The sequence below is a fragment of the Pseudophryne corroboree genome, chromosome 4 (assembly GCF_028390025.1).
Source record: "Pseudophryne corroboree isolate aPseCor3 chromosome 4, aPseCor3.hap2, whole genome shotgun sequence".
Taxonomy (NCBI): domain Eukaryota; kingdom Metazoa; phylum Chordata; class Amphibia; order Anura; family Myobatrachidae; genus Pseudophryne; species Pseudophryne corroboree.
This window is the reverse complement of record NC_086447.1, coordinates 445368792-445393519: the sequence shown is the minus strand read 5'-3', so window position 1 is coordinate 445393519 and position 24728 is coordinate 445368792. Positions and strand designations below refer to the sequence as shown.

Here is a 24728-nt window from a genome sequence, read left to right as displayed (position 1 = left end):
AATTTCCAACTAAAGAAACATACAACAGAATGATGAAGGATATTTTACCACTAAAAAAAAAAAAAAAAAATTTGTTTGTGCGAAGCTTACATAAAAGAAATTATAAACGTTTTACTTGTGGAGCTATGAGGATGCCATAATTTTTTTTTTTTATATATAACTGTAGAAGGAATGTACAGACTAGGAATTCCACTCCCTTTTTTTTGTCTTTTCCATTTATGTTTCTATATGAACTGGCATCCTCATAGCTCCACAAGTAAAACGTTTATATTATGTCCAGTGACTACAGTCCCATAACCATGGCTCACAAAGTAAGTGTCTTCATACATTTCCAAAGACTTGTACAGGTTTCATTTTTGCACCATGCCACCAGTTTTCTTAATATTCATAAAAAAAAAACAAAAAAAAAACAAAAAAACAGGCTTATAAAATGTGGTTATTTTGGAAGAAAATACTAGACAATGGCAGGCAATCCCACAAAGTTATGGGGAAAATATAATAATATATATATATATAGGCCCAAAAATGAAGTTTTGAACATTTTTATTTTCCAACTAAATTCCAGTACTACAAGGCAGTTAAACAATGATAGACGGGAAAAAAAAATTGCATTAAACATTTGTTAGACTGATAGAATAAATAAAAACTACAAAACAAGTAATCATAAATCCATTTTTACCTTCCCCACAAAAGTCCTTTAAAATACACATGCCCTATTTTTCCCTCAGATCTGTTGAATGTCACTTGAAAATTGTCCCATGGAGTTTTCACCATACTGACGGTGAGTACTGTTTCGTAGTGCATTGTTAAATCATTGGAAATCTGTCAAAAAGATGACCAACTGGATTTTTATAACACAACTAGTACAGGGCATGTTCTTAAACACCAGCTTTAATCCATTTTAAAACATTAACAAAAGCAGCCAGATTTCAATGATACAGCAAATGAGGCCACTGGTATAGTAATACAGGTAGCATAGATCCACGTCCAGGTGGCACTGACACCAGGGAGCACTCCAAAATCAGTTGCTGCATAAGAGTGGTTACCACTGACAAAGGCTTGAAATAAGCTGTGTTCACAAGGAAGGGGAATATGGCATTGCCACAATTTTAACTAGGACATCTTGCAGCAATAGGGGGAGAACAGCCAAAAGGAAGGCAAGGAACAATTCATGAGACATCTGCAGGAGAAACAAAAATATATATAAGTAAAGGTTGGTTGAAACATGGAATAAAGCTCAATACCATTTAACCCAGTCAATATCTAGGATACGATTTGCAGTTAAAAAGGGAATCTACTTAAATATTAGTATTTCAGTAGTGACTGCATACCTGTGACACATTGTTTTTGGCAGAAAAAGGACCACTAAAAGGAGACCCCAACCTATTTTCCAGCACCTGATTTTTTTACTACTTATTTATGAAGCGCACACATATTCCACAGCACTTTAGAGAGAATATTTGCCCATTTACATCAGTCCCTGCCCCAGTGGATCGTACACACACTAGATTATTGTTTTCCCCGAAACCAATCAACCAGCATATACAGGTTGAGAATCCCATATCCAAATATTCCGAAATACAGAATTTTTTGAGCGAGAGTGAGATAGTGAAACCTTTGTTTTCTGATGGCTCAATGTACACAAACTTTGTTTAATACAGTTACTAAAAATATTGTATTAAATGACCTGCGGGCTGTGTGTATGGGTGTGGATCATCAAATCGACAGTGTCTAGGTCGACCACTATAGGTCGACAGTCACTAGGTCGACAGGGTCTGAAGGTCAACATGTGCTAGGTCTACAGGTCAAAATGAGTTTTTCATGTTTTTTTGGTGTCTTTCTCTGTACAGTGACCGGGAAGCCCAATTAGTGCACAGTGTCCCCTCGCAGCTTCGGGCAAGGTGCCTCGCTCCGTTACCGCTGCGCTCGGCACAGATTACCGTTTTAATCATAGTCCACGTGGATCGTTAAGTATGAAAAAGTAAAATAACAAAAAATAAGATTTTACTCACCGGTAAATCTATTTCTCGTAGTCTGTAGTGGATGCTGGGACTCCGTAAGGACCATGGGGAATAGCGGCTCCGCAGGAGACTGGGCACAACTAAAGAAAGCTTTAGGACTACCTGGTGTGCACTGGCTCCTCCCACTATGACCCTCCTCCAGACCTCCGTTAGGATACTGTGCCCGGAAGAGCTGACATAATAAGGAAGGATTTTGAATCCCGGGTAAGACTCATACCAGCCACACCGTATAACTCGTGATACTATACCCAGTTAACAGTATGAAATATAACTGAGCCTCTCAACAGATGGCTCAACAATAACCCTTTAGTTAAACAATAACTATATACAAGTATTGCAGACAATCCGCACTTGGGATGGGCGCCCAGCATCCACTACGGACTACGAGAAATAGATTTACCGGTGAGTAAAATCTTATTTTCTCTGACGTCCTAAGTGGATGCTGGGACTCCGTAAGGACCATGGGGATTATACCAAAGCTCCCAAACGGGCGGGAGAGTGCGGATGACTCTGCAGCACCGAGAGGGCAAACTCTAGGTCCTCCTCAGCCAGGGTGTCAAACTTGTAGAATTTAGCAAATGTGTTTGACCCCGACCAAGTAGCTGCTCGGCAAAGTTGTAAAGCCGAGACCCCTCGGGCAGCCGCCCAAGAAGAGCCCACCTTCCTTGTGGAATGGGCTTTCACTGATTTAGGATGCGGAAGTCCAGCCGCAGAATGTGCAAGCTGAATCGTACTACAGATCCAGCGAGCAATAGTCTGCTTTGAAGCAGGAGCACCCAGTTTGTTGGGTGCATACAGGATAAATAGCGAGTCAGTTTTCCTGACACTAGCCGTCCTGGAAACATACATTTTCAGGGCCCTGACAACGTCCAACAACTTGGAAGCCTCCAAGTCTTTAGTAGCTGCAGGCACCATGATAGGTTGGTTCAAATGAAAGGCTGATACCACCTTAGGGAGAAACTGGGGACGAGTCCTCAATTCTGCCCTATCCATATGGAAAATTAGATAAGGGCTTTTACATGACAAAGCCGCCAATTCTGACACACGCCTGGCCGAAGCCAAGGCCAACAGCATGACCACTTTCCACGTGAGATATTTTAATTCCACTGTTTTAAGTGGCTCAAACCAATGTGACTTTAAGAAATCCAACACCACGTTGAGATCCCAAGGTGCCACTGGAGGCACAAAAGGGGGCTGAATATGCAGCACTCCCTTAACAAAAGTCTGAACTTCAGGTAGTGAAGCCAGTTCTCTCTGGAAGAAAATCGATAGAGCCGAAATCTGGACCTTAATGGAACCCAATTTTAGGCCCATAGTCACCCCTGACTGTAGGAAGTGCAGAAAACGGCCCAGCTGAAATTCCTCCGTTGGGGCCTTCCTGGCCTCACACCACGCAACATATTTTCGGCAAATGCGGTGATAATGGTTTGCGGTCACTTCTTTCCTAGCTTTAATCAGCGTAGGAATGACTTCCTCCGGAAAGCCCTTTTCCTTCAGGATCCGGTGTTCAACCGCCATGCCGTCAAACGCAGCCGCGGTAAGTCTTGGAACAGACAGGGCCCCTGCTGCAGCAGGTCCTGTCTGAGCGGCAGAGGCCATGGGTCCTCTGAGATCATTTCTTGAAGTTCCGGGTACCAAGCTCTTCTTGGCCAATCCGGAACAATGAGTATAGTTCTTACTCCTCTTCTCCTTATTATCCTCAGTACCTTGGGTATGAGAGGAAGAGGAGGGAACACAAACCGACCGGTACACCCACGGTGTCACTAGAGCGTCCACAGCTATCGCCTGAGGGTCTCTTGACCTGGCGCAATATCTTTCTAGCTTTTTGTTTAGGCGGGACGCCATCATGTCCACCTGTGGCTTTTCCCAACGGTTTACAATCAGTTGGAAGACTTCTGGATGAAGTCCCCACTCTCCCGGGTGGAGATCGTGCCTGCTGAGGAAGTCTGCTTCCCAGTTGTCCACTCCCGGAATGAACACTGCTGACAGTGCTAACACGTGATTTTCCGCCCATCGGAGAATCCTTGTGGCTTCTGCCATCGCCGTCCTGCTTCTTGTGCCGCCCTGTCGGTTTACATGGGCGACTGCCGTGATGTTGTCTGACTGGATCAGTACCGGCTGGTTTTGAAGCAGGGGTTTTGCCTGACTTAGGGCATTGAAAATGGCCCTCAGTTCCAGAATATTTGTGTGTAGGGAAGTCTCCTGACTTGACCATAGTCCTTGGAAGTTTCTTCCCTGTGTGACTGCCCCCCAGCCTCGAAGGCTGGCATCCGTGGTCACCAGGACCCAGTCCTGTATGCCGAATCTGCGGCCCTCTTGAAGATGAGCACTTTGCAGCCACCACAGCAGAGACACCCTGGTCCTTGGAGACAGGGTTATCAGCCGATGCATCTGAAGATGCGATCCGGACCACTTGTCCAACAGGTCCCACTGAAAAGTCCTTGCATGGAACCTGCCGAATGGAATTGCTTCGTAGGAAGCTACCATTTTTCCCAGGACTCGCGTGCAGTGATGCACAGACACCTGTTTTGGTTTTAGGAGGCCTCTGACTAGAGATGACAGCTCCTTGGCCTTCTCCTCCGGGAGAAACTTTTTTCTGTTCTGTGTCCAGAACCATCCCCAGGAACAGTAGACGTGTCGTAGGGACCAGCTGTGACTTTGGAATATTTAGAATCCAACCGTGCTGTTGTAGCACCTCCCGAGATAGTGCTACCCCGACCAACAACTGCTCCCTGGACCTCGCCTTTATCAGGAGATCGTCCAAGTACGGGATAATTAAAACTCCCTTTTTTCGAAGGAGTATCATCATTTCGGCCATTACCTTGGTAAATACCCTCGGTGCCGTGGACAGACCAAACGGCAACGTCTGGAATTGGTAATGACAATCTTGTACCACAAATCTGAGGTACTCCTGGTGAGGATGGTAAATGGGGACCATGCAGGTAAGCATCCTTGATGTCCAGTGATACCATGTAATCCCCCTCGTCCAGGCTTGCAATAACCGCCCTGAGCGATTCCATCTTGAACTTGAATTTTTTTATATATGTGTTCAAGGATTTCAAATTTAAAATGGGTCTCACCAAACCGTCCGGTTTCGGTACCACAAACATTGTGGAATAGTAACCCCGTCCTTGTTGAAGGAGGAGCACCTTGACTATCACCTGCTGAGAATACAGCTTGTGAATTGCCTCTAACACTGCCTCCCTGCCTGAGGGAGTTGTTGGCAAGGCAGATTTGAGGAAACGGCGGGGGGGAGACGTCTCGAATTCCAGCTTGTACCCCTGAGATACTACTTGAAGGATCCAGGGATCCACCCGTGAGCGAGCCCACTGATTGCTGAAGTTTTTGAGACGGGCCCCCACCGTACCTGGCTCCGCCTGTGGAGCCCCAGCGTCATGCGGTGGACTTGGAGGAAGCGGGGGAGGACTTTTGCTCCTGGGAACTGGCTGTATGCTGCAGCTTTTTCCCTCTACCTCTGCCTCTGGGCAGAAAGGACGCGCCTTTAACCCGCTTGCCCTTATGGGGCCGAAAGGACTGTACCTGATAATACGGTGCTTTCTTTGGCTGTGAGGGAACATGGGGTAAAAATGCTGACTTCCCAGCTGTTGCTGTGGAAACGAGGTCCGAGAGACCATCCCCGAACAACTCCTCACCCTTATAAGGCAAAACTTCCATGTGCCTTTTAGAATCTGCATCACCTGTCCACTGCCGAGTCCATAACCCTCTCCTGGCAGAAATGGACATTGCACTTATTTTAGATGCCAGCCGGCAAATATCCCTCTGTGCATCTCTCATGTATAAGACTGCGTCTTTAATATGCTCCACGGTTAGCAATATAGTGTCCCTGTCTAGGGTATCAATATTTTCAGACAGGGAATCTGCCCACGCAGCTGCAGCACTGCACATCCATGCTGAAGCAATAGCTGGTCTCAGTATAATACCTGTGTGTGTATATACAGACTTCAGGATAGCCTCCTGCTTCGTATCAGCAGGCTCCTTTAGGGCGGCCGTATCCGGAGACGGTAGTGCCACCTTTTTTGACAAGCATGTGAGCGCTTTATCCACCCTAGGGGATGTTTCCCAACGTGACCTATCCTCTGGCGGGAAAGGGTACGTCATTAGTAACCTTTTAGAAATTACCAGTTTCTTATCGGGGGAAGCCCACGCTTCTTCACACACTTCATTTAATTCCTCAGATGGAGGAAAAACTACTGGTAGTTTTCTCTCTCCAAACATAATACCCTTTTTTGTGGTTCCTGGGGTAACATCAGAAATGTGTAACACATTTTTCATTGCCTCAATCATGTAACGTGTGGCCCTATTGGAAGTTACATTAGTCTCATCGTCGTCGACACTGGAGTCAGTATCCGTGTCGACATCTGTGTCTGCCATCTGAGGTAGCGGGCGTTTTAGAGCCCCTGATGGCTTTTGAGACGCCTGGACAGGCACAGGCTGAGAAGCCGGCTGTCCCATATTTGGTATGTCGTCAAACCTTTTATGTAAGGAGTCGACACTGTCGCGTAATTCCTTCCACATAACCATCCACTCAGGTGTCGACCCCGCAGGGGGTGACATCACATTTATCGGCATCTGCTCCGCCTCCACATAAGCCTCCTCCTCAAACATGTCGACACAGCCGTACCAACACACCGCACACACACAGGGAATGCTCTGACAGAGGACAGGACCCCACAAAGCCCTTTGGGGAGACAGAGAGAGAGTATGCCAGCACACACCACAGCGCTATATAACACAGGGATGAACACTATAACTGAGTGATTTTCCCTTATAGCTGCTTATATATATACTGCTGCGCCTAAATTTAGTGCCCCCCCTCTCTTTTTTACCCTTTGTAGTCTTGAAACAGCAGGGGAGAGCCTGGGAGCGATCCTTCCAGCGGAGCTGTGAGGGAAAAATGGCGCCAGTGTGCTGAGGGAGATAGCCCCGCCCCTTTTTCGGCTGACTTTCTCCCGCTTTTTTATGGATCCTGGCAGGGGTATTTTTCACATATATAGCCTCTAGGACTATATATTGTGATTATTTTGCCAGCCAAGGTGTTAACATTGCTGCTCAGGGTGCCGCGCCCCCCCCCCCCCCCAGCGCCCTGCACCCTCAGTGACCGGAGTGTGAGGTGTGCATGAGGAGCAATGGCGCACAGCTGCAGTGCTGTGCGCTACCTTGTTGAAGACCGAAGTCTACTGCCGCCGATTTTCAGGACCATCTTCATGCTTCTGGCTCTGTAAGGAGGACGGCGGCGCGGCTCCGGGACCAGACGATCGAGGTCGGGTCCTGTGTTCGATCCCTCTGGAGCTAATGGTGTCCAGTAGCCTAAGAAGCCCAAACTAGCTGCAAGCAGGTAGGTTCGCTTCTTCTCCCCTTAGTCCCTCGTAGCAGTGAGTCTGTTGCCAGCAGATCTCACTGACAATAAAAAACCTAAAATATACTTTCTTTTCTAGGAGCTCAGGAGAGCCCCTAGTGTGCATCCAGCTCAGCCGGGCACAAGATTCTAACTGAGGTCTGGAGGAGGGTCATAGTGGGAGGAGCCAGTGCACACCAGGTAGTCCTAAAGCTTTCTTTAGTTGTGCCCAGTCTCCTGCGGAGCCGCTATTCCCCAGATACAGATACAGTGACCGGGAAGCCCAATTAGTGCACAGTGTCCCCTCGCAGCTTCGGGCAAGGTGCCTCGCTCCGTTACCGCTGCGCTCGGCACAGATTACCGTTTTAATCATAGTCCACGTGGATCGTTAAGTATGAAAAAGTAAAATAACAAAAAAAGTGAAAAACTCATGTCGACCTTTTGACCTGTCAACCTAGCACATGTCGACCTTCAGACCCTTTGGACCTAGTGACTGTTGACCTATAGTGACTGTTGACCTACAGTGTCGATCTTCAGACCGGATCCCGTATGTATAAGGTGTATATGAAAAAAATGAATTATGTGAATTTACACACACTTTGTTTAATGCACAAAGTTAATAAAAATATTGGCTAGAATTACCTTCAGGCTGTGTGTATAAGGTGTATATGAAACAAATGCATTCTGTGCTTAGACTTGGGTCCCATCGCCATGATATCTCATTATGGTATGCAATTATTCCAAAATACGGAAAAATCCGATATCCAAAATACTTCTGATCCCAAGCATTTTGGATAAGGGATACTCAACCTGTATTTCGATATTGGGCGCCAGCTTGAGTACCCAGAGAAAACAAGTATGGGGAGAAAACACAAACTCCACTCAATTCTAGTTGGCCACTTTTACTCAATGGTCATCTATAGCCTATTCTTTTGTGCTGAAACAAAGCACAAATGCAGCTAATACAAAGCATGTGTGTATTTTTAAGTGAGCAGTAAGTATGTATGGTACACAAATGCTTTAGAAAATAAGATTTTACTTACCGATAAATCTATTTCTCGTAGTCCGTAGTGGATGCTGGGGACTCCGTCAGGACCATGGGGAATAGCGGCTCCGCAGGAGACAGGGCACAAAAGTAAAAGCTTTAGGATCAGGTGGTGTGCACTGGCTCCTCCCCCTATGACCCTCCTCCAAGCCTCAGTTAGGATACTGTGCCCGGACGAGCGTACACAATAAGGAAGGATTTTGAATCCCGGGTAAGACTCATACCAGCCACACCAATCACACCGTACAACTTGTGATCTGAACCCAGTTAACAGTATGACAACGTAGGAGCCTCTGAAAAGATGGCTCACAACAATAATAACCCGATTTTTGTAACAATAACTATGTACAAGTATTGCAGACAATCCGCACTTGGGATGGGCGCCCAGCATCCACTACGGACTACGAGAAATAGATTTATCGGTAAGTAAAATCTTATTTTCCCTGACGTCCTAGTGGATGCTGGGGACTCCGTCAGGACCATGGGGATTATACCAAAGCTCCCAAACGGGCGGGAGAGTGCGGATGACTCTGCAGCACCGAATGAGAGAACTCCAGGTCCTCTTTAGCCAGGGTATCAAATTTGTAGAATTTTACAAACGTGTTCTCCCCCGACCACGTAGCTGCTCGGCAGAGTTGTAATGCAGAGACCCCTCGGGCAGCCGCCCAGGATGAGCCCACCTTCCTTGTGGAATGGGCCTTGACAGATTTAGGCTGTGGCATGCCTGCCACAGAATGTGCAAGTTGAAATGTGCTACAAATCCAACGAGCAATCGTCTGCTTAGAAGCAAGAGCACCCAGTTTGTTGGGTGCATACAGGATAACAGCGAGTCAGTTTTCCTGACTCCAGCCGTCCTGGAAACCTATATTTTCAGGGCCCTGACAACATCTAGCAACTTGGAGTCCTCCAAGTCCCTAGTAGCCGCAGGTACCACAATAAGCTGGTTCAGGTGAAACGCTGACACCACCTTAGGAAGAAACTGGGGACGAGTCCGCAGCTCTGCCCTGTCCGAATGGACAATCAGATATGGCTTTTGTGAGACAAAGCCGCCAATTCTGACACTCGCCTGGCCGAGGCCAGGGCCAACAGCATGGTCACTTTTCATGTGAGATTTCAAATCCACAGATTTGAGCGGTTTAAAATGTGATTTGAGGAATCCCAGAACTACGTTGAGATCCCACAGTGCCACTGGAGGCACAAAAAGGGGGTTGTATATGCAATACTCCCTTGACAAACTTCTGGACTTCAGGAACTGAAGCCAATTCTTTCTGGAAGAAAATTGACAGGGCCGAAATTTGAACCTTAATGGACCCCAATTTGAGGCCCATAGACACTCCTGTTTGCAGGAAATGCAGGAATCGACCGAGTTGAAATTTCTTCGTGGGGCCTTCCTGGCCTCACACCACGCAACATATTTTCGCCACATGTGGTGATAATGTTGTGCGGTCACCTCCTTCCTGGCTTTGACCAGGGTAGGAATGACCTCTTCCGGAATGCCTTTTTCCCTTAGGATCTGGCGTTCCACCGCCATGCCGTCAAACGCAGCCGCGGTAAGTCTTGGAACAGACCTGGTACTTGCTGAAGCAAGTCCCTTCTTAGCGGCAGAGGCCATGAGTCCTCTGTGAGCATTTCTTGAAGTTCCGGGTGCCACGTCCTTCTTGGCCAATCCGGAGCCACGAGTATAGTTCTTACTCCTCTACGTCTTATAATTCTCAGTACCTTGGTTATGAGAAGCAGAGGAGGGAACACATACACCGACTGGTACACCCACGGTGTTACCAGAACGTCCACAGATATTGCTTGAGGGTCTCTTGACCTGGCGCAATACCTGTCCAGTTTTTTGTTCAGGCGGGACGCCATCATGTCCACCTTTGGTCTTTCCCAACGGTTCACAATCATGTGGAATACTTCCCGATGAAGTCCCCACTCTCCCGGGTGGAGGTCGTGCCTGCTGAGGAAGTCTGCTTCCCAGTTGTCCACTCCCGGAATGAACACTGCTGACAGTGCTATCACATGATTTTTCGCCCAGCGAAGAATCCTTGCAGTTTCTGCCATTTCCCTCCTGCTTCTTGTGCCGCCCTGTCTGTTTACGTGGGCGACTGCCGTGATGTTGTCCCACTGGATCAATACCGGCTGACCTTGAAGCAGAGGTCTTGCTAAGCTTAGAACATTGTAAATTGCCATTAGCTCCAGTATATTTATGTGGAGAGAAGTCTCCAGACTTGATCACACTCCCTGGAAATTTTTTCTTTTTTTTTCTTTTCTTGTGTGACTGCTCCCCAGCCTCTCAGGCTGGCATCCGTGGTCACCAGGACCCAGTCCTGAATGCCGAATCTGCGGCCCTTTAGTAGATGAGCACTCTGCAGCCACCGCAGAAGAAACACCCTTGTCCTTGGAGACAGGGTTATCCGCTGATGCATCTGAAGATGCGATCCGGACCATTTTTCCAGCAGATCCCACTGAAAAGTTCTTGCGTGAAATCTACCGAATGGAATCGCTTCGTAAGAAGCCACCATTTTTCCCAGGACCCTTGTGCAATGATGCACTGACACTTTTCCTGGTTTTAGGAGGTTCCTGACTAGCTCGGATAACTCCCTGGCTTTCTTCTCCGGGAGAAATACCTTTTTCTGGACTGTGTCCAGAATCATCCCTAGGAACAGCAGACGTGTCGTCGGAAACAGCTGCGGTTTTGGAATATTTAGAATCCACCCGTGCTGTCGTAGAACTACTTGAGATAGTGCTACTCCGACCTCCAACTGTTCTCTGGACCTTGCCCCTATCAGGAGATCGTCCATTTTCTTTGAAGAAGAATCATCATTTCGGCCATTACCTTGGTAAGGACCCGGGGTGCCGTGGACAATCCAACCGGCAGCGTCTGAAACTGATAGTGACAGTTCTGTACCACGAACCTGAGGTACCCTTGGTGAGAAGGGCAAATTGGGACATGGAGGTAAGCATCCCTGATGTCCCGGGACACCATATAGTCCCCTTCTTCCTGGTTCGCTATCACTGCTCTGAGTGACTCCATCTTGATTTGAACCTTTGTATGTAAGTGTTCAAAGATTTCAGATTTAGAATAGGTCTCACCGAGCCGTCTGGCTTCAGTACCACAATATAGTGTGGAATAATACCCCTTTCCTTGTTGTAGGAGGGGTACTTTGATTATCACCTGCTGGGAATACAGCTTGTGAATTGTTTCCACTACTGCCTCCCTGTCGGAGGGAGACGTTGGTAAAGCAGACTTCAGGAACCTGCGAGGGGGAGACGTCTCGAATTTCCAATCTGTACCCCTGGGATACTACTTGTAGGATCCAGGGGTCCACTTGCGAGTGAGCCCACTGCGTGCTGAAACTCTTGAGACGACCCCCCCCACCGCACCTGAGTCCGCTTGTACGGCCCCAGCGTCATGCTGAGGACTTGGCAGAAGCGGTGGAGGGCTTCTGTTTCTGGGAATGGGCTGCCTGCTGCAGTCTTCTTCCCTTTCCTCTATCCCATGGCAGATATGACTGGCCTTTTGCCCGCTTGCCCTTATGGGGACGAAAGGACTGAGGCTGAAAAGACGTTGTCTTTTTCTCCTTTATACGGCAATACTTCCATGTGCCATTTGGAATCTGCATCACCTGACCACTGTCGTGTCCATAAACAACTTCTGGCAGATATGGACATCGCACTTACTCTTGATGCCAGAGTGCAAATATCCCTCTGTGCATCTCGCATATATAGAAATGCATCCTTTAAATGCTCTATAGTCAATAAAATACTGTCCCTGTCAAGGGTATCAATATTTTCAGTCAGGGAATCCGACCAAGCCACCCCAGCGCTGCACATCCAGGCTGAGGCGATCGCTGGTCGCAGTATAACACCAGTATGTGTGTATATACTTTAGGATATTTTCCAGCCTCCTATCAGCTGGCTCCTTGAGGGCGGCCCTATCTGGAGACGGTACCGCCACTTGTTTTGATAAGCGTGTGAGCGCCTTATCCACCCTAAGGGGCGTTTCCCAACGCGCCCTAACTTCTGGCAGGAAAGGGTATACCGCCAATATTTTCTATCGGGGGAAACCCACGCATCATCACACACTTCATTTAATTTATCTGATTCAGGAAAAACTACAGGTAGTTTTTTCACACTCCACATAATACCCTTTTTTGTGGTACTTGTAGTATCAGAAATATGTAACACCTCCTTCATTGCCCTTAACAAGTAACGTGTGGCCCTAAAGGAAAATACGTTTGTTTCTTCACCGTCGACACTGGAGTCAGTGTCCGTGTCTGTGTCGACCGACTGAGGTAAAAGGACGTTTTAACGCCCCTGACGGTGTTTGAGACGCCTGGACAGGTACTAATTGGTTTGCCGGCCGTCTCATGTCGTCAACCGACCTTGCAGCGTGTTGACATTATCACGTAATTCCTTAAATAAGCCATCCATTCCGGTGTCGACTCCCTAGAGAGTGACATCACCATTACAGGCAATTGCTCCGCCTCCTCACCAACATCGTCCTCATACATGTCGACACACACGTACCGACACACAGCACACACACAGGGAATGCTCTGATAGAGGACAGGACCCCACTAGCCCTTTGGGGAGACAGAGGGAGAGTTTGCCAGCACACACCAAAAACGCTATAATTATACAGGGACAACCTTTATATAAGTGTTTTTCCCTTATAGCATTTTAATATATATAGTCATATCGCCAAATAAGTGCCCCCCCTCTCTATTTTAACCCTGTTTCTGTAGTGCAGTGCAGGGGAGAGCCTGGGAGCCTTCCCACCAGCATTTCTGTGAGGGAAAATGGCGCTGTGTGCTGAGGAGAATAGGCCCCGCCCCCTTTTCGGCGGGCTTCTTCTCCCGTTTTTCTGAGACCTGGCAGGGGTTAAATACATCCATATAGCCCCCAGGGGCTATATGTGATGTATTTTTAGCCAGAATAAGGTACTATCATTGCTGCCCAGGGCGCCCCCCCCAGCGCCCTGCACCCTCAGTGACCGCTGCTATGAAGTGTGCTGACAACAATGGCGCACAGCTGCAGTGCTGTGCGCTACCTTATGAAGACTGAAAAGTCTTCTGCCGCCGGTTTCTGGACCTCTTCACTTTTCGGCATCTGCAAGGGGGTCGGCGGCGCGGCTCCGGGACGAACCCCAGGGTGAGACCTGTGTTCCGACTCCCTCTGGAGCTAATGGTGTCCAGTAGCCTAAGAAGCCAATCCATCCTGCACGCAGGTGAGTTCACTTCTCTCCCCTAAGTCCCTTGATGCAGTGAGCCTGTTGCCAGCAGGACTCACTGAAAATAAAAAAACCTAACAAAACTTTTACTCTAAGCAGCTCTTTAGGAGAGCCACCTAGATTGCACCCTTCTCGGCCGGGCACAAAAATCTAACTGAGGCTTGGAGGGGGGTCATAGGGGGAGGAGCCAGTGCACACCACCTGATCCTAAAGCTTTTACTTTTGTGCCCTGTCTCCTGCGGAGCCGCTATTCCCCATGGTCCTGACGGAGTCCCCAGCATCCACTAGGACGTCAGAGAAATATTGTATAAAGAAATAGTGGTAAATATACTTACAGCTAGCAGGCTGTTCTCCATATCGTCGCATGATCTGATCATGCGTGAACTTCACAAAAGCATCATATTGTTCTTAAGGGGAGAAAAAAAAAAAAAAAAGTTCTTAATGGACAGGAGATACACAGATATATTGTATTACGTATATAAAGACATCCTAGCTGTAGCAGCTTAAGGGATCAATTCAGATTGAGTTTGTGAAAGTGACCTTGCAGAGAGCTAAAATAAAATAAATAAAATAAAAACAAATGTTGGCCAGAGTCTACCATTTAAAACCCTCCAGCTGCATGATTATTCATTTGGCGTGTACCAGAGGTTCTGCACTGTCTCCTCACATTGTTACCTTAAAATACAGATCTTTTCCTATCTTTTCACCTGCTCAGCAGGGTTCCGTGAAACTGGATCACTGAATTACAAATGAAATCTGCAGTGAGAATGGACCTTATTCGCTCCTAACAATCCAATGCATCAACTAAAGTATGGCGTTAATAAAACTTCGTCAAAGCAAAAAGGTGCTTACCTCACTTACTGAAGTTACTCATGGGGGTATTATATTGGCAACAAAAACATGGTTTTGTGATAAACATTGTATTTATGGTTTTCTCTTCATGTTCATAGGGGATGTAGGGATCACCTGGTATAGCCTGGAGAGGAGAGTCTGGCCACCAAATACTTACAACTTTCTTTCCCAGCATGCTCAGGCTCCCCCTCCAGCTTTCCCCACCTCCAGCCATCAGTCAAGTAGCAAGCCCATGCCAGGAGCAAGGAGAAGGCTCACAGACAATCACAAGAAAGTGACCCGGATACCAGCACATAGGAACTACCCCCACAAGCCAGGGGCGTGAGGGTGGGTGTCCTGTGCCCCCGATGAATGTGAAAAGTTTAACAACGGTAAGACCATAAATTCCATTCTCTTCCTCCATCCACTAGGGAGAACAGTGAACACTGGGATGTCCTAAAGTGCCCTCTTCATGGGCGGGGACGCTCCCGAGATGCACTGAGAACAGTACATCCGAAAGTTGAGTCAGTGACCGTATCACATGCGTAAAAACACACGTGAGCAGACAACAACGTAGCTGCTTTGCAGAGTTGTTTCGCAGAAGCACCACGCTGAGTTGCCCAAGATGACCCCACTGAGTGGGTGGAATAAGCAATCACCACCGCATAGATTAAGTATGGAGAATATATTGGGAAGGGGCCCTAGACTGCACACACTAACTGCTAGTAATGAGAGGTTCTACCTTGCTGAGACTTGTAGTGCTACACACAAAGAACGAGTGCAGGTGCACTATTCAAACATTACTAATTTGATTACATTTTGCAAAATAAGACTTTTCGCATAATGTTGGCCAAGATTACAGGCTTACCCACCACTTCACTGTAACCTTATAGTCAGGTAAGTCCCTAACATTCTAAGGTTATAAGTGTAGGGTGTGGAACACACCAAAAACAAGCCCAGCCAGAACTACCCCCAGGCGTCACACTAGTGAGGAAAGTGAAGTGTGTGAAGAAGTTGGAAAAATAAGAGCAGATACTGCATGTGTTCGTGTTACAGGGGTGAAAAATGTGTGAAAATTGTTACATATATAAAACGGGAGCGCATATCCCCGATAAGCCATTTTCGCAGCAACTTTCTTGTGATAGGAACGAAAAGTTAACCTGCGATAAACTGAAGTATTTCTGCCGCTAATAAGACACACCCCCCCCCCCCCCCCCCCCAAATGGAATGCAGCCTATGAAACCACTAGTGTCGCAACCAGTACACAAAGTTATTAAAAATATTGTATTAAATGACCTTCAGGCTGTGTGTATAAGGTGTATAGGAAACAATGAATTGTGTGAATGTACACACACTTTGTTTTATGCACAAAGTTATTAAAAATATTAGCTAAAATGACCTTCAGGCTGTGTGTATAAGGTGTATATGAAACATAAAAGCATTCTGTGCTTAGACTTAGGTCCCATCACCATGATATCTCATTATGGTATGCAATTATTCCAAAATACGGAAAAATCCCATATCCAAAATACCTCTGGTCCCAAGCATTTTGGATAAGGGATACTCAACCTGTATGTTTGTAGACCATTCAAAATGAGACATATTTCCACATTTCCTACAAAGTTGGATTACCAAAAGTATGTGAGGAGCATTCAATTCTCTCATCACCAATTGTTGAAGCAACTGTTCATGTTTCTTTACCAGCCCTGTCAGAGCAATTCACGTGTTTACCAGCAGATGTAACCAGAGGCAGGACAAGAGAACGGACGTTTCACAGTCAAATCATTATGCAGTTTAATATTGTTGCAGTAGGCAGTAAGGCAAGGGGACGGGTCTTGACTGTAGTAAGCTTTTATTTTCAGAATGGTCAGCACTATTTAATACCACTATTCCGCTGCAATACCGGGTTGCACACGGGACCTGTACATGGGTCCTTCCCAGGTGCGACCCGGTATGACACCTTTTAGCCCCAGCAATATGCCTGGTTGATGAGGTCACCAGTGGCAGTACTTGCAGATGAGGATCTCCAAGCATCGCCTCTTCCTATACAGTGAATGGATGCGGGTCGCATCGACCCGGCTTACCCGTTCACACAGTACAGCGAGCCGGCTTATTTCAACCTGGTGCTTTCACACTACACAATATCCGGTGTTGTTGTGCGTTCACATGTAATAACACAATATATTTATGGCAGTGGAAAAGAGTTGATATGCCTGCCGTGTTCACAGTGCTCTGGCCATTGAGATCAGCAGGATAGAATCTTCACAGTCTATATGAATGAACACTGTTTTTGGGTGTCAATTATACAGTACGACCAGAGTGGCCAGGAGTTGTGTGATCTCAGTTACTAAATTTCCACTACAAGGAATGATTATTCCAATAAGGAAGAGAAAAAAAAAAAAAAAAAAAAACAACCACACAGGACTACACTGCTTTGTCCTCCAATTAAGTCTTTCAGACCATAGGGTTGTAGTCTAAATGACATATCAAACCATTGTCAAGTTAAGTTTCAAGCCATAGGTAAAGAATCTATTGACTAGTATATGCCAATAATTCACATGTTCATATATTTCCTTAACACTAAGGGCGAGATTCACATCTTGCCGCCCCCTACTGCTGGCAGATAATGAAATGTTACTGCTGATGGGCGTGACGTCAGCATTTCAGCTCGCTACTCCCCTTCCCCCCCCTCCCCAGGAGTGGTGAGCTGAAATGCGCAAAGGTGACCCATTTGAGCGCCCAAACGGGACTTTTCGCGTCGCGCTCAATGCAAAAATGGGGGACACCAAGGGCGAGATTCAAATCTTGCCGCCCCCCTACCGCTGGCAGATAATGAAATGTTACTGCCGACGGGCGTGACGTCAGCATTTCAGCTCGCTACCGCACCGGGAGTGGCGAGCTAAAATGCGCAAAGTGACCCATTTGGGCACCCAAATGGGACTTTTCGCGTCGCGCTCAACGGGGTTTAGCCTGCTCTTGGCGTGATCAACACGAAAATGGGGGGCAATTGTATATCACCCCCTGCAAACTCCCGTCACTTTAGAAGGGAGATAGGGGGCGATCACATTTAAATCTCGCCCTAATAATCATAACATAAATTATATATATTATACATAGATCCCACATACAGTACTCATGCAGGCAGCAGTAATCAACCCGAGTGCATACCACTATTTGAACCAAACTCATGTCACATGTATAAAAGGAGGAATTACATCACATACCTGCGAGTTTTGTGGTCAAAATTTCTTCATATTCTTCACGAACTTTATCTTCTCGCTCTTTTAGAAGACGTTCACATATCATTCCAACTTGTCTCAGAGTAAACAGTGGCTGTTCCTTCCGCAATGGAGATGTTGATGATGTTCCTTTGATAGGAAAAAACTTTAGTTAACACGCTGAACGCTTTACATGAAGTGCCACAAAACATGTGAATTACCCACTGAAATTGATTTGGGTGCAAATAATTCTTGCAGCCAGTGTTGCTTCCAGTGGATATAAAGCATAAACTCTTCACCATTGTTACATTCTCTGAAGTCATGGAACCAAACTGAATGTGCTTAAAAATTCTTATCCAAGATTAACACAAACACTAATGTCTACTGTAGTTTTAATTACTGATCTATTTTATAACAATGACCCTTTTGCACAGAAACCATGGCACAATTAGTCGTATTCAAAATGACAAAATTAATTGCACAGTACTGAAAAGCACCAGAGGAAGGATATGAAAGGATTTCAAAGCTGGTATTTCTCAAACTCCATAATAAAGCAAGAATACAGCACATCTGAATGCGCCTACAACAGACCTCCTCCAAAATGAAGTACCATAGTTATAAAGCAAGGTTTTTGGGTCACTTCATAATTTATGCCTTTGTGTAAATCTAAAGTAGAAAGTCACTCCCAGTGAGGATTCAGCTGCAAAGTGACTGATAGTAAGTGACCACTTATGGGAGGTTACGGGGGAGTGGAAGCAAAAATGCAGGTGTCGCGGTTGTTTTTTGGGGCATGTCGCTGCCCGAGTCTGTTATCCCGTACACATTAAAAGATGGCTCCGGCATCCTAATATACGCGGCCATTCCGCATGACCATATGGTTACTTATTAATGGACAAATTATCAAATGATCTGCAATTGCGAGTCTTTGTGCGCAATTTCCACCGTGGCATCTCAATACAAATCTTGTTGGCTGGGACATTAGCATATTATCTCACAGTATCTCCATACGGTATCGCAGCTATGAATTCTTTAGCTTACAGCTATGAATCAGACCCTATTTTACTACGTGCCGCTATAATTCATCTCTCCTAGGGTTACCAGGATGATAGCACATGCATACCCATAGTCTGTCGGATATTGTCAAGTGCAAAAGTCCATTAAAATTCACATTAACTTGGCAAAGCCTCCAATAACATGGTACCCTACATCAGTTGCCTAATGTACTAAATCTGGCTGCCGGTACACTAGTAGAACAGAAGTCAATTGTTATGTGCCATTCAAACTTAGTTTAGCAACGGCCAGGGGAGACGCTGCTCCCTCTAGGGGAAAATGGGGAATCACATGGTGATATCACATTCACTAACACAGCCCGTTTTCCAGATCATAGACAACTTTCAGTGTTGCTTTGCTCTGATGATCCTAGGATGTCATCACGCTACAGAAACAGCTGGGTCATACTTTCTCAAAGCTATCAGACACTGCTAGCTAATGTTAGTGACATTCACTCAATTACAATTTCTTTCCGTGATGCTGCATGTGGTCTAGTGTCTATTGGCCAGCGCAATAGATCCTGTGTCGATCATATAGACACAGGATCATAATTGGAGGGTCCATGCCCCAATGGAGAGATTAATAAGTGCTGTAGGACAGAATAAGGAACGGAGACGAAACGGATGTCAAGCAACTCTGTTAAGTCTGGATAATTACCCAGTGGAACTTACTGGAATGAAACTTTGCCTACTGAATGGTCTCGAATATGTAGACCATCATGCATAACCAGTTTGACAAAGGAGGCACTTACAGTACAGTTGTGACCAAGGTCTGAGGTGTGAGCTGTAAATGCAGACTAGAACACACTAATGGTGAGGGGTGTCGAAACCCACCCTCCGAACTGAAGGTACCAACAAGGAATAGGAATATTTCTGAAAAGTCAGGATACAGATGGGATACTGAAGTATTTGAACCATGCAATCTAGGCACTTTCGTAACTGAAGGTGATGACTTTCACAAACAGAATGTCTAAGTAAGGTGTAATTGTGATACCTTGTTTGAGCTAGTAAGCCGGCCATACAAACCACATCTGAAAAACGTGCAACAGTGGCTATAGAGAATGGTATAGGCAGGAACGGATAGTGAGCGCATCCGTGCAAAATGGAGGCGCAAAAAAAGATCTACCAGTATTGGTACAGCATTCCCGGCATCTAATGGGATCAAACATTTGTTGGCCTCCATGCTGCGGGTCCCTGATCACAGATTTCAGTGTAAAATGAACTACCCACAACCTGGTGTTCAAGGCTCAAATATTTGAGATCGGCAGGAATGATCTCTGAAGTAGTAACAAAGTGGAACAGAACTCCATTTTAGCAGCGAAACAGGAGCGATATCGTCATGAGTCCCCTTTAGTCTCCACATTTCAGGGAAGAGCAGTGGTGAAAGACAAAATCTCTGTAGTTGTGGACCAGAGGTAGATGCAAGCCACTGTTTTGGAAATGATGCCCAGTAGCCAGGAATCCAACGACGACTGGGAAAGAATCGGCCAATGGTAGACTAACTTCTAATTGACGCTTCACCTGGAATTAAACACTTGGAAGAACACAGACCCCGCTAGTAGGTTTAGCCAACAGCAGAAAAGTGCTTTTCTATGAAGTGCAGAGCCAAAGGGCCCTATGAGCCAAGCTGTCAACAACTTAAATCTTGGAAACTCCATGAGCACCGATGCTCATATATGCAATTAACTTGAGAAGCTGATGTACCAATTCCAGTAGGGAAGCCCTGGATGAAGCTATGTGAGGCCCCACAACAAACATGTCAGCTTAAATTACCATAGCTTGTCTAGGCTAGTAAAGGCATACCTCCCAACATGACCCTCTCCAGGAGGGACAAAATTATCTGCTCCTGGACTTTTCTCTTCATGTATGATTGCTGGAACCTGTTTTGAACAGGTTTTTGGATAAGAAAGGTGTTTCACCACAGGTGATGTAATTATACATTAAGAGGGAAGTCCAGGAGCAGAGCATTCTGTCCCTCCTGGAGAGGGTCATGTTGGGAGGCATGGTAAAGGTCAGATAATGACCCCGGACAACTACAGCATCTAGTATTCCCATGTGGTCTACCATAAAAGTATTAACTAGGCCCAACACTGCTTAGTTTCCAAGATCAGACAAAATTGGGCATCTACCGATATATGAAAATGGACTTGAGACAAACTTCCACTTTATCTCACAGATCCCTAAAGGAGCCCATGCTTGAAAAGAGCAGTGTATTCGGATAAACACGCCACTGCAGCGTCAACCTTGGGACACCGTTCCACTAGGACACATAAGCTACTTAAAGTGGATAAAACAAATAAAATGTGTGATGAACAGAAAACGACTTACTCGACACCTAGTTCTCCCCAATGAGGATGGAGAAAACCAAAGCAAAAAGGAAAGTAGTGACTTACTTGTGCCCGAAGCTTGAACGGACAGTCACCGCTCGGGAGAGGATACCTAAACAGTGTAGAAAGCGTTGCCCTGCCGCAATGAGGGTCTCCACTTCGTGACTCGAAGAAAATTGTAGGTGCTCACCCTTTGGGACGACAGCAGTCTTTGAAAGGCAATCATCCTTTTTCTTTGAATCCAAAACTTGTAACTGAGCCATGCAAGGAGAAGACGCATATGCGCCTCACACAGCGGAGGTGGAAAAGATGTCCCAAAACACCGTCGCCATACATTTTCTGGTATGGAGCCAGGTTGGGACCTGTCATTATTAGGAACCTATCCCTATATAGGGAAAGAATTCTGCGCCTGAGATGAGGGAACCACCAAAACATTTACTTGATCCTCCCCTCCAACGGGCAACCAGCCTTACCGGGTTGGAAACCAACCTGCCGGAGAGACTAAAGGCCCATACACACTAGACTAGAAAGTTAAAGATATCACTCAAAAGGGACATTCTGAGCAATATCTTTTACTATCTCGTCTAGTGCACACTCAATATTGTTAACGGCATGCGCTCCTGCACATCATTGACCACCCCTTCCCTCATCCGAATAGTCCAGCCGAGGAAAGACCTCCGTAAACGAGGGCCATGCTGCTGCAGCAGCTGTCGTATGGCCCCCCGCCGTCACCCCGATGCAGCCAATATCGCCGGGTAGACATCAGCTAGTGTGTAATGGCTTCAGTCATCTCGCTTTCTACTTTGGCTGAAGCACACCTCCTGCCCACAAGCAAGTCCAGCTGTCCACAAGGCAATGTAACTTTACATAGTGCACAAGATAAACAGCACTATGGTATTCCCTTAGCCGTAGTGGATATTGTTTGGCCATATCACAGGAAATACTTGTGCACAGGAGTATAAATAGCACTGAAAGGCCAAAAAGCAGGCAGTACATTAAGACCGTTGCACACAAACAATGACACTCCACCCTTGAGAAGCTGTAGCCAATCTGTAGAAGTGCAATAAAATGCAGCAGTCCATGCAGAGCAATAGCATTGTCAAGTCTCCTGCTGCTGTTAGCAGAACTCCTGGACTGCACAACTGCATGAGGGAAAGAGAAGTGTTGGACGTTCCGCACCGAGACTTCATGAACTGGAAGGTAGTAGCAAAAACCCTGCAAAATGGCATCCACAATCCAGGACAGCACTACCGCACCTGAACCCTCTAAATGGTTGAGAGCTTGCTCTGTCACCGGGTCCAAGCAGTCTCTTGCCAAGACCGAACTGGGGGAGGAGGAGCTTAGAATTTAAAGCTACAGTTTAGTTTTACGTGCCAGCTCCTCCAGCTAACCTGCATTCCATGGTCCAGTGTTCCCCAGCCTTGCTGCAAAAGAAAAATGCACAAGGGAGCCAAACTATTTTGCTTAGTCGGTAATTACCACTTATTTCTCAGCCCACACAGAAATCAATACATGACCTGCTGTGATTACTTGAAAATTCCTGCGATAACCATATTCCTAAAAATTCGATATAGTGATGTGGAAACATTTCAAATCTCTTGCATCTCATGGCAGTAAGCGGATTTTCTTTCATGCCATCCAGAAAGACCTGCCCCTCCAGATGTCTCCGGTCCCCCCAGCGATGCATCAATCCAGGAGTAGGAAGACTGTACTATTCTATTGTGATTGGTCACGATCATTAAATATAAATGTGCACAACTGTAGCAGTCTGTCCTTATTGTGAATAGTGCCAATGATTTGTGTAGCAATCAACTTGCAGAAAGCAGATACTCCTGAGCCCTTATTAAAAAAGCAGCTACCCCATAGCCTGTGGAATGATGATAGAGATAAGCATGTAAGCAAGGCAATGAACACACTGACAGGGTAACTAAGAGGAGGAAGATCTTACATGTTCACTGTTTTCTCCTCTGAGGCTCAATATGCCATCTACAGATGGCATAAGGATCTGTAGAAGAGAAATGGAAAGCCTATCTTTCCATTCTTCACTAAACCGCCAACCCCATACAAATGTATAGGGGAGCACTATTTACACTAATTATTGGAGAACTTTATACCTCTCTGCGGTAACCCGATCTGTGAATACAGTGTCAAAGTCAGAAAAATGTCTCAATGCACGTTGCCATATTTGCACCGCACACTGGTCCGTGCTGCGCATGCGTACGCTCTCCCGTGGAAGCGCATACCCGCAATAGCGTGCACGCGCAGTATGCGCATTTACGGTAGAGTTTATGTGATCGTAGCGTGCGACTCATTAGTTACAAATGTTCACAATTAATGTAGTTTATAGATCATGATCCCTTTGATAGTTTCTGTAAGTTTGGTTAAAGTATAATGTCCCAGAGCTGAGGAATCCCTCTTTGCATCGTACGAAGGGTTTAACAGGAATCATACAGCAGTGTTTGGTACCCATCGGAAGAGTATTTAATTAGCAATATTCCGGTGTTGGTTTGGAGCGTATTAATCGCTCGTGCGAATAGTTATGGACATAAGAAGTTTATGTCCATTTCTATGATTTGCACATACTCAGGTATGCGGCGGGAAACCCCAGTTTCCCACCCACCTGAGCTGTTGGAAATCGTCACAGCCCACCTGTATGAATCACCCTATGACCTTTTGTTATGATGCAGGGCCGAATTCCTTCGGCCAATGGACAATGGGATTGTAGGACCAGGAGATTGCATTGTGTGTGGAGCATAAATAGGCAGGCCGACCACATCCAGCTCTCACTCTCTCATCAACGGTTATCTGCTGATAATCGGGAGCTGGATATCGAGGCGCTGGCGATCATACCCTTTGTGCGTAAGTTCTCTCCATAATCATTGTCTTTCTGCGAGCCAATCTCTCTCTCTCTCTCTATCTCTCTCTCTCCTCTTTTTCTCTTAAATACCTTATAGTATTATAGTATTGTATCGTATTGCATTTAGGTCAGTGTAGTATTGTCTTTTTTGTATTTATTGTTTAGTTCTGTGGTTAGGAAGTCTCTGTTATATTGTAGTGTATCATATGTACTGTTATCCCCTTTTACAAGTATTCTAGATATAATACAGTTAATAGGCCTTGGAAACCTAAACCAGTATCTGTGTATTTCCTATAGTGATAAGTGTTCACTTGAGCGTCGGTGACGCTCAAATAGCTTTTGTAGATAGTCAGGTTACACAAGGTTGCATTTACACCCTGTATTCACATTAAGGTATTCTGTGTGTTTCGTCGGTATAAGGTTTAACATAAAGGTATAGTGTTGTGAGCGTCTGCACCGCTGGTGACCTCCTCGTGGTCTCTAGCGTATGCTACGTTACAGCGAATCTTTCCCCTAGACATAACCAATAACGTGTCCTGTGATCACTGGGCCGTGAGCGAACGTGACGCTTGAGCGTCTCGCCTACGGCTGAGCGATCGTTACGCAAATAGCGTATCATTACGGTATTTCTTAAGTAAGCAGCGTACAGTGTTCTTAGCTTCATAAGGGTTGATTATACGACAAAGGAATTTAGCATTGTCAATTGCGGGCTCGTCCGGTCCTTTTCACATCTGCACTAGGTAGATCAGCAGACATTATCCCCCAGCAAAAGGGTGGGAGGTTATCTCGCAGTTGCT

The 24728-nt window shown here is 46.1% G+C and overlaps 1 protein-coding gene across 2 annotated transcripts in view; it reads right to left on the bottom strand.

Moving 5' to 3' along the window:
- Positions 1–526: 526 nt before the first annotated feature.
- AKIRIN2 (akirin 2) overlaps positions 527–24728 on the bottom strand; it is a 58860-nt gene continuing 34658 nt past the window's right edge. Inside the window, exons 3-5 of one of the 2 annotated variants that reach the window (XM_063916927.1) lie at positions 17705–17848; positions 13985–14056; positions 527–1180 (exon numbers count right to left, since the gene is read on the bottom strand). In XM_063916927.1, coding sequence (XP_063772997.1) covers positions 1170–1180; positions 13985–14056; positions 17705–17848 — 227 coding nt within the window. In that variant the 3' untranslated portion in view covers positions 527–1169. The remainder of the gene's footprint in view (positions 1181–13984; positions 14057–17704; positions 17849–24728) is intronic. The other variant, XM_063916928.1, reaches the window with a different exon arrangement.